Here is a 12,250-nt window from a genome sequence, read left to right on the forward strand (position 1 = left end):
AATATTACGACGTATGCACTTCACTCTGACGAAAATGTTATGAGCTAATGATACTTCAAAAATGAGCTGATCACTTTTCATCAACCCTCTTCGTTTTGTTTCATTTACTCACATTGACGATAATTTTTAAATCGTATCGTGTAAAGAAACAACGACAGTTTTCTTTTTTGTCTGTTATTTTAAAATCGTGTAAAGAAAGAGTCAAGTGTAGTTTCTTGTTATAGATATTCACACCAAATTATCTGTTGTAAATTATTTATTTATAGAATACGTAATAAGTAATAAATATTTTTATAATTATTACTATAATAATTTTATTATAGTATTTTTATTATTACTATAATAATATATTATATTATCACAATAATATAATGTATTACAGTCATAATATTTTACTACATTTTACTATTACGATATAGATAATCTGTTTAACGATATAGATAATCTGCATGGATATTGCTAGCGATTTCTGATTCCCACCTGTCTCCATTATTCAATAACTTTTCTTTATTGTATAGCAATTCTTCGTGTGTTTCTGTTGAAAATTCGAAGTTTGGACCCTAAAATAAATCATATAATAAATATTAATTTGTATAGAATTTTTTAAATTAAATTTGTACTCTGTGCGTGTGTATAAAATGATATTAAAAAAAATTCTGTTGTACCATTATATGTGCTTCTCAAAACAAAGTTACTTTGACCTGACAAGCTTTTTCATAAAACTACGAATGACAGAAATATTCAAGGTGGAGAGGGTTTTTGGTCCACCTTGTATTTACTGTCTGATATAATGAGACTAATATAATTTTCTTCTTGAAACGGTTCCTTACAATGCAATTCACCTATAATCTATGCTGTGTTAAACACGTATATTAATCGTTACCTCCACGATTGCGTCCACTGGGCAAGCTTCCTGGCAAAATCCACAATATATACATTTTGTCATATCTATATCATATCTTGTTGTACGACGAGATCCATCAGCTCGTTCTTCTGCTTCAATTGTGATTGCTTGAGCTGGACAAATTGCTTCGCATAATTTACATGCAATACATCTTTCTTCACCCGAAGGATATCTACAAAAATAAATTAATTAATATTTTACTTATTTCATTCGATCGCTTCACATATTTTAACTCTGTATCTTGTTGCACTGGAATGTAATACGCAAATTACATATTATAGGGAATAATACAGAATAATAGTTCATAATAGTGCAAATATACATTTTCCATTTGTACAATTCTTTTAATTAATGATTTTCGAAGAATAATTTATATTTTTGGAAACAATAATATGTGTTTTTCAGAACGTATATCGTGTTTTGACCATTTTGCTTCTATCATCTATTCACTTCAATAATGAAAATTCTGTCAGTCTACATAAATATAATAAACTGCTATAATTTTTATTAGATTTTTGTTAAACCATTACCGATAAATTACTTAGATTTCTCACAGAAATACGAGTTCAAAAATACCTTCATCCAAAGTATATTCTGTATATAAAGTTCGAATTACTATATTTTTATGTGTAGGAGCTGAACTAATGAATTTGACTATTCTAAGTAATTCCATTATTTTTAGAAATATGCAATATGCAAATTGCCAAATGTAATAAATATAATATATTAACTTAGCGAGTAAATAAGATATATTAACTTAATGAGTTATTCTCATTAAGTGATTCCATTTTTAGGCAGTCTTTAACATAATAGGTTAAAGATTTTAAAATTGTTCATACATGTTTGCTCATGTTTCAAAATAACACAGTGTCATTATCATGCATGTATTTTGTTTATTCTTTGAATTATTGCATGCTTCTTGCACTTGTCATTTCGAATGACTGCCACGATTGGTGTGTTGTATTCATCTGCAGTACAAAAATTAAACATAATTTTAATCTACATGAACGTAGTTCATGGTATCATGTGTCCCAAAGATTCATAAAATGTTAAATTTCTTCAGGAGATTAATTTGAAAAAAAAAAAAATTATTCAAATTATGACTTTCTCACAAGTCCTCGGTGAATCCTCGGCTTCCCTTGAATAGAAGTTCCTATGCTACTCAAGTATCTCGCGACTAAGGCAGGGCCTGCTAGGATGTCAGATCAAAAAAGCCCATAAGGCATTCGCCAATCACAAACGTCTGTTTTATTCAAAATTATATAGCGCGAAAACACTCGTAAGACCGATACTGACATATGGCTGCCCCATAACGGTTCAACGTATCGGCAAGTACAATAGGATTTTCGAAAGAAAATGCCTCAGAGCTTGTCTAGGCAGATACCGGACTCCGGAGTCAAATTTCACGAAATTAATTAGTAATCCCAAACTGTACGAACACGCAGTGGTACATATAGAAATAGTTAGAATAGACTTGTTCATGCTCAAATCGATTCATAATCATTGGGCGAACATTAGAAACATAAAAACATAAAAGATTGATGGCTCGATACGCGTTAAAAGCAACATGTATATAATTGTTAAAAGACATTGTAAACAATCCTGTATCAATAAACAAATGAAACCCAATACGAAATCCTCCTTAGTACTGCGATTAGTATCCACGACGGGGAGAGGATAAATTTTCGTTTTATTTCCCCTTTTATCTCTCTCACTTAATCATTTTCGCTTTGTTTTTTCGTAATTTTCAGATTGCTTATACTTACTAATACTGTACATTAGAATCTTGAAATAAATAAAAACATATATATTCCATCCATCCCTCATCCCCCTCTCCTCCTATTTATTTATTTATTTATCTAGTCTACCCCCTGCACCTTACCCACTTAAAACCAAAAGCTATATAATTTTCGTGCCTTTCTATACATAAGCAAACACGCATTCTAATGTAAGATAGTTCTTAGGTTTATATTATCCTATAGCGATAAACGCGATAGATTAAGTTTGATTTTAGATCGTGAGTGCTTCACGCTGGAGCCATCGATCTCATAGTCTAAGTTTTTTCTAACCCTTTTGTACATTTTGGTTCTTTTTTTGTATGTATATTATTGTATCTAGTTTCTGGCGCATTAGACGTATGTTAACACTTAGCCGACTGATCGTGGAGATCTTCCCATTTTAAAGTAAGTCAGTGCCCGACCGATCGGGGAAATCTCCCCATTTTAAAGTAAGTCGGTGCCCGACCGATCGGGGATATCTCTCATTTTGAGTTTAGCAACGCGTTTCTCGTTTTCGGTTATTATTTACACTACCTCCATTTGGAGTTGTTCGCAATTACTGACGAACTGCTTCTATAAAGCACAACATATAATAAAATTCACCAATTTTTAAGGCCCCTTATTCGAGTTTCCCGAGCGCGGTGGAAACCGTATAGTTCGCTCTGGAGTGTGCGGTCGGCTAAGTGTTAAATGCCTTACTGACGAGTTCACTAGCACCAAGAAGAAACGCATCCCTTACTTTTCCTTTTGTCCTACCTGCTACCCGTATCATATAGTATAACGAGACAAAGGGATACCAACAGGCCGCACCACAAGCACCGTAGGAACACCAGACCATCATCAGGAACCACAAGAGTTTTTACCGAGCGCTCCACTCGAAGGCATAGAGCAAACAATTGTACGAAATAAACTTCATCTGCGGAGACGAATTATTTGGAGTGATATCTTTCTTACCTCACATATCCATCTCCTACACCCTCTTTGTTATCTTGCGCTTAAACATTTTCTCGATAAATTTTCATATATTGACTACGTAATTTTCAACACATTTTAATTCGAATAAGTGAAGATATCTTTCAATTTTGCACATTGCCAAAAATATTAATTTGAAGAGTAATATAACTGTGGGAATCAAAGTATTCAGCGTGAATGACGTTTGCGTATGGATTGACTGGAAAAAATGTTTATGTCAGAATGTGGATTGCGAGCGAAGAGTGAGTATAGGAATGCACTTGAAGATTTGAGGTACCTGGTTGCGTATTGTGCGTATGAAGTAACTGATCGAGGAAGAGAGAATAAGTTTGGAAGAGGAGAAAACGTGTGAGATTGAAATAAGGGCGTGAAGATGAGAGAACAGACAGTTGAAAAGAACGAATGTAGAGTGCAAACGTGTGATAGCTTAGATTTTTTATGGTATAACAATTATAGTCTGATTACAACTAGCTCTTGCTTGTTTCACTTTCATTTCCCTAACCTGATCCCACTAATACGTGGAATATAAATTAAAATAATCCCTACATAATCGTCTTGCGAATTTTTATACGTTAAATTTGTATAGAAACTGGTTACCCAAGTATCGTGTTTTATTTTCTCTACAACTACTTTATCTGTTATTCGTTATTCTTTCATTTTTATTTCGTTAAATCTTTAACTTTAACTCGAAGTCAAATACCACTTCAGTTTATGATCATTTTACGCTATTCTAGACCATTACATACATAACACTGCATGCATATTCTCATTACCTTATACATGTATTCCTACTTATACGAGATGAGGTACACATCCGTGCATTGTGTTATGCATAGTATGGGCCATGATATAGCGAGATCGTAAAATTGGTCAAGCGTCAAAGTGAACATGGTTCAATTGTCGAAACAAGCGAATTGACAGAAATACGAGTAGATATGTACTTGAAACAACAGTAGAGACCATACAAAGGAATCTTTCGTGCAATGTCAATGTATCTTGTACAATATATCGTATAAGAAATTCATATTCACATTACAGTTCTTCTTTTTTCGTTTTTAATTTATTAGTGGCACGGGTAAAAGTTTTATTAAGGTCTTTAATTTACCTCGTGATACGTGCAAGTAGAAAATACAACAAAGTTGTATAATTGAGAGCACAGAAAGAAATTTTAAATATTTCAGATAATAACTAATATTTACGTGTCTCCTATTTATAAGTGAAATACCATTTCTCAATTGAAATACCAAAACATATGCTATCATTTATTAATCGTTGAAATCCTAAAACAGAGTCTTAACGGTACCGATTATTAAGATTTTTATACACATACTCCACACGCGTAGTGTGTCTAACATATTTCCAAAAAAGAGTTAACTCGTGTTACACGCATGAATACCGTTATTAGTCATTAGTGTGAAACATTCTCAATTTCACAACTAAAATCATGAAATTTCTAAGGATAAATGAAACTGAAATTTAGAGTTCTGTAGCATTCGATAAAGTTAATCCAGAGAAGTTAATTTGAAACTGTATACTCATATTCTAGACAGGTAATCCTTAGACAGTCAACTAAGTTAAATCAGAAATGTTACTCGGATATAATGCATAAAATCACGTTCAAGACGTTGTATTGATACTCTACAAGCCTTTGAGAGATACTTTTTACGTGAATATTCATGTAGTGAGTAAGAAAGTATTAGCACAATATATTACAAGAAAATTTATCTAACCAGAAAGTTTTGATTTTAATGAAAGTTTATGTTCATATAGACCATAATGAGTTCTACATGGAGTCATTTTTTAATCAAAGTTTCATTGTCTTTTCACGCTTCGATTATAATCTTTTCTCTGAATTTTTTTTCACAATAGAATGATACAGCATTCAAAATTAAACATTTTATTTAATAAAAAAAAAATCAGCTGCTTAGAATGATATTGTTGCACAACACAAAATTAATGCAAGAGACTAATTTTATATCCACTCGTATCGAAAAAATTATAATTCATTCACTTCTCTTCAACATTATACAAATAAAATATTTTACGTTGTAGCATAAATTCAACTGTGTTTTAAAGTAGAAGCAGTTTCTACTTGAAATTCGAAATCATAATAAACATTTAGGTAAATCGAATTGTAGACTAACGAGGGAAGATATCGATGTGTTAATCGTCGATTTTGATGAAACTTCGCACAATTGTAGAGTAGAGTCAAACTTCAGCTGATGTGAAGAAAATCGAGTTTGCAAACACTGTTATTCGTTTAATTAACAGATGTAAAATCGAAGAATATGTGGAAATTGTAACAGAGTAGGACTTGGTATTATAATCATATAAACAAATAGATAATCCAGAAATATATGTTTTCTTCTCTAATATTGGAAGTGACAACACCCCAAGAAGAATTTGGAAACTAGACTGACATAGGTGATAGCTAACAAGAAGGAGAGAAAAAAAATAAATGTTAAATACAAAGAAAATACGATAGATTAGCAGAAAATTTGAAAGAGAAAACGTTGTTGTTTCAAACAGTGAAGAGATTTAGGAATGCTAGAAACCTGTAACAACTGTCTAGATGGAATGAACAAATGCTCAAAGAGGGTTTTCATCTTAATGAATTAAAAGAAATTTCAAAGGAAACGTTGCCACAAATTCATCAAAGCACGTGATAGAAAAGCAATAGCCCGTGTCACTGATATACAATGGTCGTTATAAGAAAATCAAAAATTAAAAGAGGATGTTAAAAAAAAGGCTATTTTTGGCATCGCTTGAAAATGAAAAATTCCTTCATGACCTTTAAGAGCATCTTTTAAGGAACAAAAAATTCCTGTATCACTTTGCCGAGAAACGATAGGAGAGTTGTCAAAAATAAGTCGAAATATGTAAAAATGAAACTGATCGAACATACTCGAGCGTCATATTTCGTCGTCTTCCTTTTTGGATACTGAACCATCTTCAAAATAATTAGCGAGGATTTTAGCTGACAAATGAATCGAAGGTCTGAATCAAGCAAAGCCGAAATACCATGTAAGTATTGCTACATGGGAACGATATCCAACAACGCGTGTGTGTGCAAGAACAGCTTTCAGTCTTACTTTTATCTATTAATATATATACAAAATATTTTAATTTATTCGAACGCAGTTTTGTTTTTAGTAAAATACTGTTATTTGATTCTACAGTGTTGCAATCGTTTCATAATCTATGCGATGTAATGGTGCTGCAATTTGGAAATCAAAATCCCCGTCTTATGTAAGCATAGATCTTCGTAACTTAATGTTGGTAAGATTGTAATTGTACGATTCCTATGTGTTGGAAATCTTCTCGCTTTATGTTCATGTTTTCTATATGTACCAGTTGTCCCAAAGAATTAATCTTATTCGAGGAATGATCAAGGTGATCAAGGGCAAAGGTATGTATTGGATGAAACATTGCGTTTAGAATGAAGCAAGCTATTTTGAAATCATGGCTAATGTAATATTTTGAATATATTTATAAAACAGCTTTTTATACGTCCATTAATTACTTCGATCATAAACCAAATTTTTGTAATAAGTCATGATTGATTGGCTTGTTCAACAGTCAGTGGTTTCCAAAGTCCATTTGCAAATGATGGCATTTTAGTAATGAATTCTTTTCTTGTGACTTCCTCCAGAGACTCAAAAATCAAGATCCACAAGGCAAACATCATGCGCTTTAAATTGATTGCACGTACCGGCTTCCAACAGTTCATTTAGAACTGATGCATTATTTTTAGATTCGCGATATTGTCCCTAAACATTTTCTATATAACAGTCCATGTAACTAATTACTAACTCAACACCGAAGAGGACGACGACGAAATATGACGCTCCAATATGTTCGATCAGTCTCATTTTCACATATTTCAACTCATTTTTGACAACTTTCCCATTGTTTCTCGGCAAAGTGATTTAAAATACTTCTACCAGCCCTTATATATTTAAGAAAACTACTGCATTTGAAAATCAAATTATAGATTCATTCAAAAGTAATTACAAATACCAAATTACAAATCAAAACAATGGATAAGTAAAAAGATATGTAAACATAGAATTATAATAATATAAAAAGACCATTCAAGATGTATAGCAATGATAATAATTATATCCGTCTACAATGATAACAAATGTATGACAGGATTATCATTTTTTGTCAAGAGCATATATACAATGAATATTCAATTTCTAAAAATAACATTATATTATACAGAAATAGAATAAATATTTTTGGTATTTGTTATATTATTTAATTGTAATATAAAGAAAAATTGGAGATGAAAAAATAGTGCGATGTAAACTCAGGCATTATCATAAATGTCTGAATTATCAATACTGCAAAAAAATATCGTAACTTTTTTCTATCTTCCTCACAATTTTTTATTTATCACCGAAATAAAGAATTCATATTTGTTCCTTTTACAATTTAAATTGATTACAACTATTTTATATTAGGCTTTTCCTTTTTTACAATAACAATCTATATGATAGCGTTTATTAAACTTTGTTTTTCGCTCAATGTGACATTTTGATCTATCAATATTTATTATTGAATTTTTTGTTCTAAACTTATACAAAAAATTAACTAGAAGATTTCTTGAACTTTAATAAAAAAAAAGAATTGTGTATTTTGTTAAAAATTTGTTAAATAATAAAATATAATTTTATAACAATTATTCATACTTTTATTTGTTAATAATTTAATGTAATACAAAATTAAATGAATAATTTAATATAATACAAAATAACTGAACAAATATTTTAATAATTTACTAAGTTATAAAGTAATACATTTAAGACTAGAGGAATGTAGAAAAAAATCATGTATTTAAGGAGCCATTATTTAAATACTAAATATTTAAGTAACCAGTATTTTATAGACCTTAAACAGTATTTTAGCAAATCCCCTTATCTTTTATTTAACATTAAGATAAAAATATGTAATGTTTTATGAATTACCTTATCTAGGGTAAAACCGGTTATCCAACTATTTTCTACATCTACTATAATACAAGTATATTAATATCTTTTAATCTTTATTATCTTTCTCAATCATCTTTTTGTATAGTACTCATTGTCAGGTTAGCTTGGCAAAGCATTATTCAATGAATAAATTAAGTAATAATAACCAATATTAATATTATTTTATAAAGATATATTTGTAAAAAATTATCATAAACTAATATAAAATGAAATATAAGCAAAAAAAGTTGCAAAACGTGTTTTTAAATAATTAAGTTGCATAGGTCAAATAAATAATATATATCTATGTAATGAATTAATAAAGGCAAACCTTATAATGTTACTGAATTTTACATGGTTTTAGATATGTACAGTAGAAAACTCAGAAGAAGTTAGTCAGTTGTGATTGGCAACTGATTTGTAGGTTGACCTAATCACATACACACATAAAAATGGGTACACAAGAATTAGCTTAATTAGCCAGATATTCACATCTACTAACTTGAAACATGTAAGCAATATGTGAAAAAGAAAATGAATAATACATATTAAAAGGAGACTCTCTTATCTATGGCCATCTCAATTGACCTCTTTTGAGCCCTATACAGTAGTATATCTTACTACTATATACTATTTACCACATCTATCCTTATTCTAAGAATAGAGCTAAAACAAGGTGTTATAATAGCTTCGAATCAAATAATGTTTTTAGTCATTTTCTCATTGTCTAAAGCACAATTAATGCTACTGGTAGTGCACAAAATCCTTTTTCTCGTTAGATTTTCTGCTCATAGGAATATTTCAATAATACATTAAAAAACTATATACAGGGTGTCTGTTTTATCTGAACTCAATGGAATACTTCGGAAATGACATAACACAGGAAGAAAATTTTAAGATAAAAATTGTTAGGTATGAAGGGAGAGACATAATGTGTACTTTCTCATTATGTATAAAAAAATATAGTTTTCCATTTATACCACTTTATGTCCCCCTTGATAGCAAACAATTTTTGTCTTGACATTTTTTTTCTATATTCTATTTCTTTTTTCTGAAATATTTTATCGAAACCAGATAAAACAAACACAAACAAATAGTTTATGATATAACTAGACAATAAACTTAAATTTTCCTATAATATATATACTATTTTTATTTAAAATTTTGCTTTCATAAATAATCATATATTTACCATATGAAAAATTATATAATAAAACAAATAAAATGCATTTCATATAATAGAGTATTAGTATATTAATGCTTAATTTATTAATTTTAATAAATGATTAATAGTTTATTGCTTTTATTTGGAAAATATTCTATTAATAGAATTGAAAAATTTCAATTTTATATGTTAAAAATGAAACGATACATAAAATATATTAATAATGTCAATATAAATAACTTTATTCCAATACCTTCTTAATGCATGTTCACCTCTAAACCTTGGACTTAATGGGCCTTTTTCAAAAGGATAATTTATTGTTGCAGGTTCACTGAAGAAATGAGATAATGCAACTCCACCAGCACGAATTATCTCAAAGAAGAACGCTTTTTGTAATGAGCGTTCAGTAAATGAGTCTTTCGATGTAGTGGTAATAGAGTAATATTTAGTTCTTCGTGAAGGTACAGTTAAAACTTTTGGGCAAATTTCAAATAATTTTAAACCTGTAAAAATGATATTTAAATAAAATCAGATATTTACTTAAAGTAATATAATAATTAGACTGCAGATGTTTGTGCAAATACATATTTTTATAGGATGCATGTAAAATAGTAGAGCAGAAATTCTATCATTAGAAAATTTGAAAAACATTTTTTATTTTGCATTTTTTGAATGATGTGGTAATTATATGAAATATCTCTTACTTTAAATTAATTTCATTTACAAATAAAGTTTGTCACCTTTGCTATATTGATGATAGATGTGCACAATTAGTGTTTTCATGACTTTATTGTGCTAACTGAATATTATAAAAAAAATATAAAAAAGTATACAGAATGTGAAAAACATGGAAATTTATCAACAGAGAGATACTCAAACATAAAAAGAAAGTTAACTGCATACAGATTAATTCTGACACATAAACATCACCTTATATCACATCAAACAACTAACAACTTTAAACATAGAAAAAATATTAACAATATATTGTGATGCAAATTGCAATGTAATAAAATAATACACTATAATACTCTAGAATAATTGTAAAATATTTGTTAATACTTAATATTGCATCTAACACTTAATGTAATACATACTTATTATCAAGGATAATTATATATTTTTCCTGCAAAAAGTATATACTTTTGACATATTTAATGTGCACAAAGATCCGCAATCTAATAATAATTTCACAGGTTATGATATATACTTTTAAGAAATAAATCATTTAAAATATACTAGAAAAAAAATAGTTCTTACCTGGTTGTACAATTTTTGGAAGAGCCATATTGAAATTTTATAAAATAATATTACTCAATGCAATCACTTCCTGCAATATATACACTTATCAATTACAACTGCGTATAAACTAAGAATAATTTCTTTCGTCTTAAATTGTAACAATTTATAGTTTACTATATACTTACATAACCCCAATATAACACGTCTATATAACAGCGACATCTAAGGTATTAATATTTGCCATATTTTAACATTGAATATAAATACTAATTATGAAACAAAAATGAGAAAATATAGCGATATTTCGACAATTATGAATATTTTGTGGTATAATTTTATTATAGTTATGTTTAAACATTAGATTAAAATTTTTCTACCAAAATTAGATTTCCATTGAAAAATATTTTACAATCTTTTTTTATTATGTATGAAAAAATAAATATTTAATAAATCAATACTTTGAATTAATGTTACTATTATAATATATCTTTTTTTACTTTACAAATCTGTTAGAAAATTTAATATATATAGTATGTATGCATATATTCTCATGAATATAAATTAATGAGATAGGTATTTACATATCTTTAGTTTCAAAAGATTCATCATGTATTTTAATATTTAGATGATAATAACATTTTTATTTTTTTAATGTTTAATGTTATAAGTTATGTTATTCGTTGTCATAAGTCACTCATGTAACTTGAATTAAAAATGTTTACATGATTATTGTATTCAATTTTTTTTTCAAGTCAATCTTCTTATAATAGGAAGATACATATATACATTTATGCTTAGAGTATTGTCATAAAATTTAAATTTATTTTAAAACTAAAAAGTAGTTTTAGTTTATAATTATTTATTTCAACTTGATATTTAAAAATTTTAATTTTGTTAATTAAAAGTAGAGCTGTTTATTACTTCATGAAAAGAATTTAAAAGTTTCTCCAAAAAAAAAAAAAAAAAAAAAAAAACTTGTCTTCAGAGCTAAACGAATATTCTGAATAATTATCACAACTATTTCTAGGTAGGCTGTATAACCGGTTGTGGTCTTATTATTATTCGTAATGATAAATAGAAACTTTTCAGCATAATCTGCCTTTTCTTTTTAATTGTCTTAATTAAAACTTGAAATATTGCAGTTTGGATTATTACATAAATTGTAAGGTTGCATTAAATGAGTTCTGATTATGGTCTATAGCCAAAATAGGCT

At 28.6% G+C, this 12,250-nt stretch overlaps 1 protein-coding gene across 1 annotated transcript; it reads right to left on the minus strand.

The window, feature by feature from the left end:
• Positions 1-368: 368 nt before the first annotated feature.
• ND-23 (NADH dehydrogenase (ubiquinone) 23 kDa subunit) lies at positions 369-11,139 on the minus strand. Its single transcript, XM_017900744.1, has 4 exons — positions 11,056-11,139; positions 10,049-10,298; positions 884-1,076; positions 369-560 (listed from the first exon to the last, which is right to left on the minus strand). Exons 1-4 carry the CDS (start codon positions 11,081-11,083, stop codon positions 429-431), a joined length of 603 nt encoding a protein of 200 aa, XP_017756233.1. The 5' UTR covers positions 11,084-11,139; the 3' UTR covers positions 369-428.
• Between the last annotated feature and the right edge of the window lie 1,111 nt (positions 11,140-12,250).

This window comes from Eufriesea mexicana, unplaced genomic scaffold (genome assembly GCF_001483705.2).
Source record: "Eufriesea mexicana isolate 0111107269 unplaced genomic scaffold, ASM148370v2 scaffold1357, whole genome shotgun sequence".
Classification (NCBI taxonomy): domain Eukaryota; kingdom Metazoa; phylum Arthropoda; class Insecta; order Hymenoptera; family Apidae; genus Eufriesea; species Eufriesea mexicana.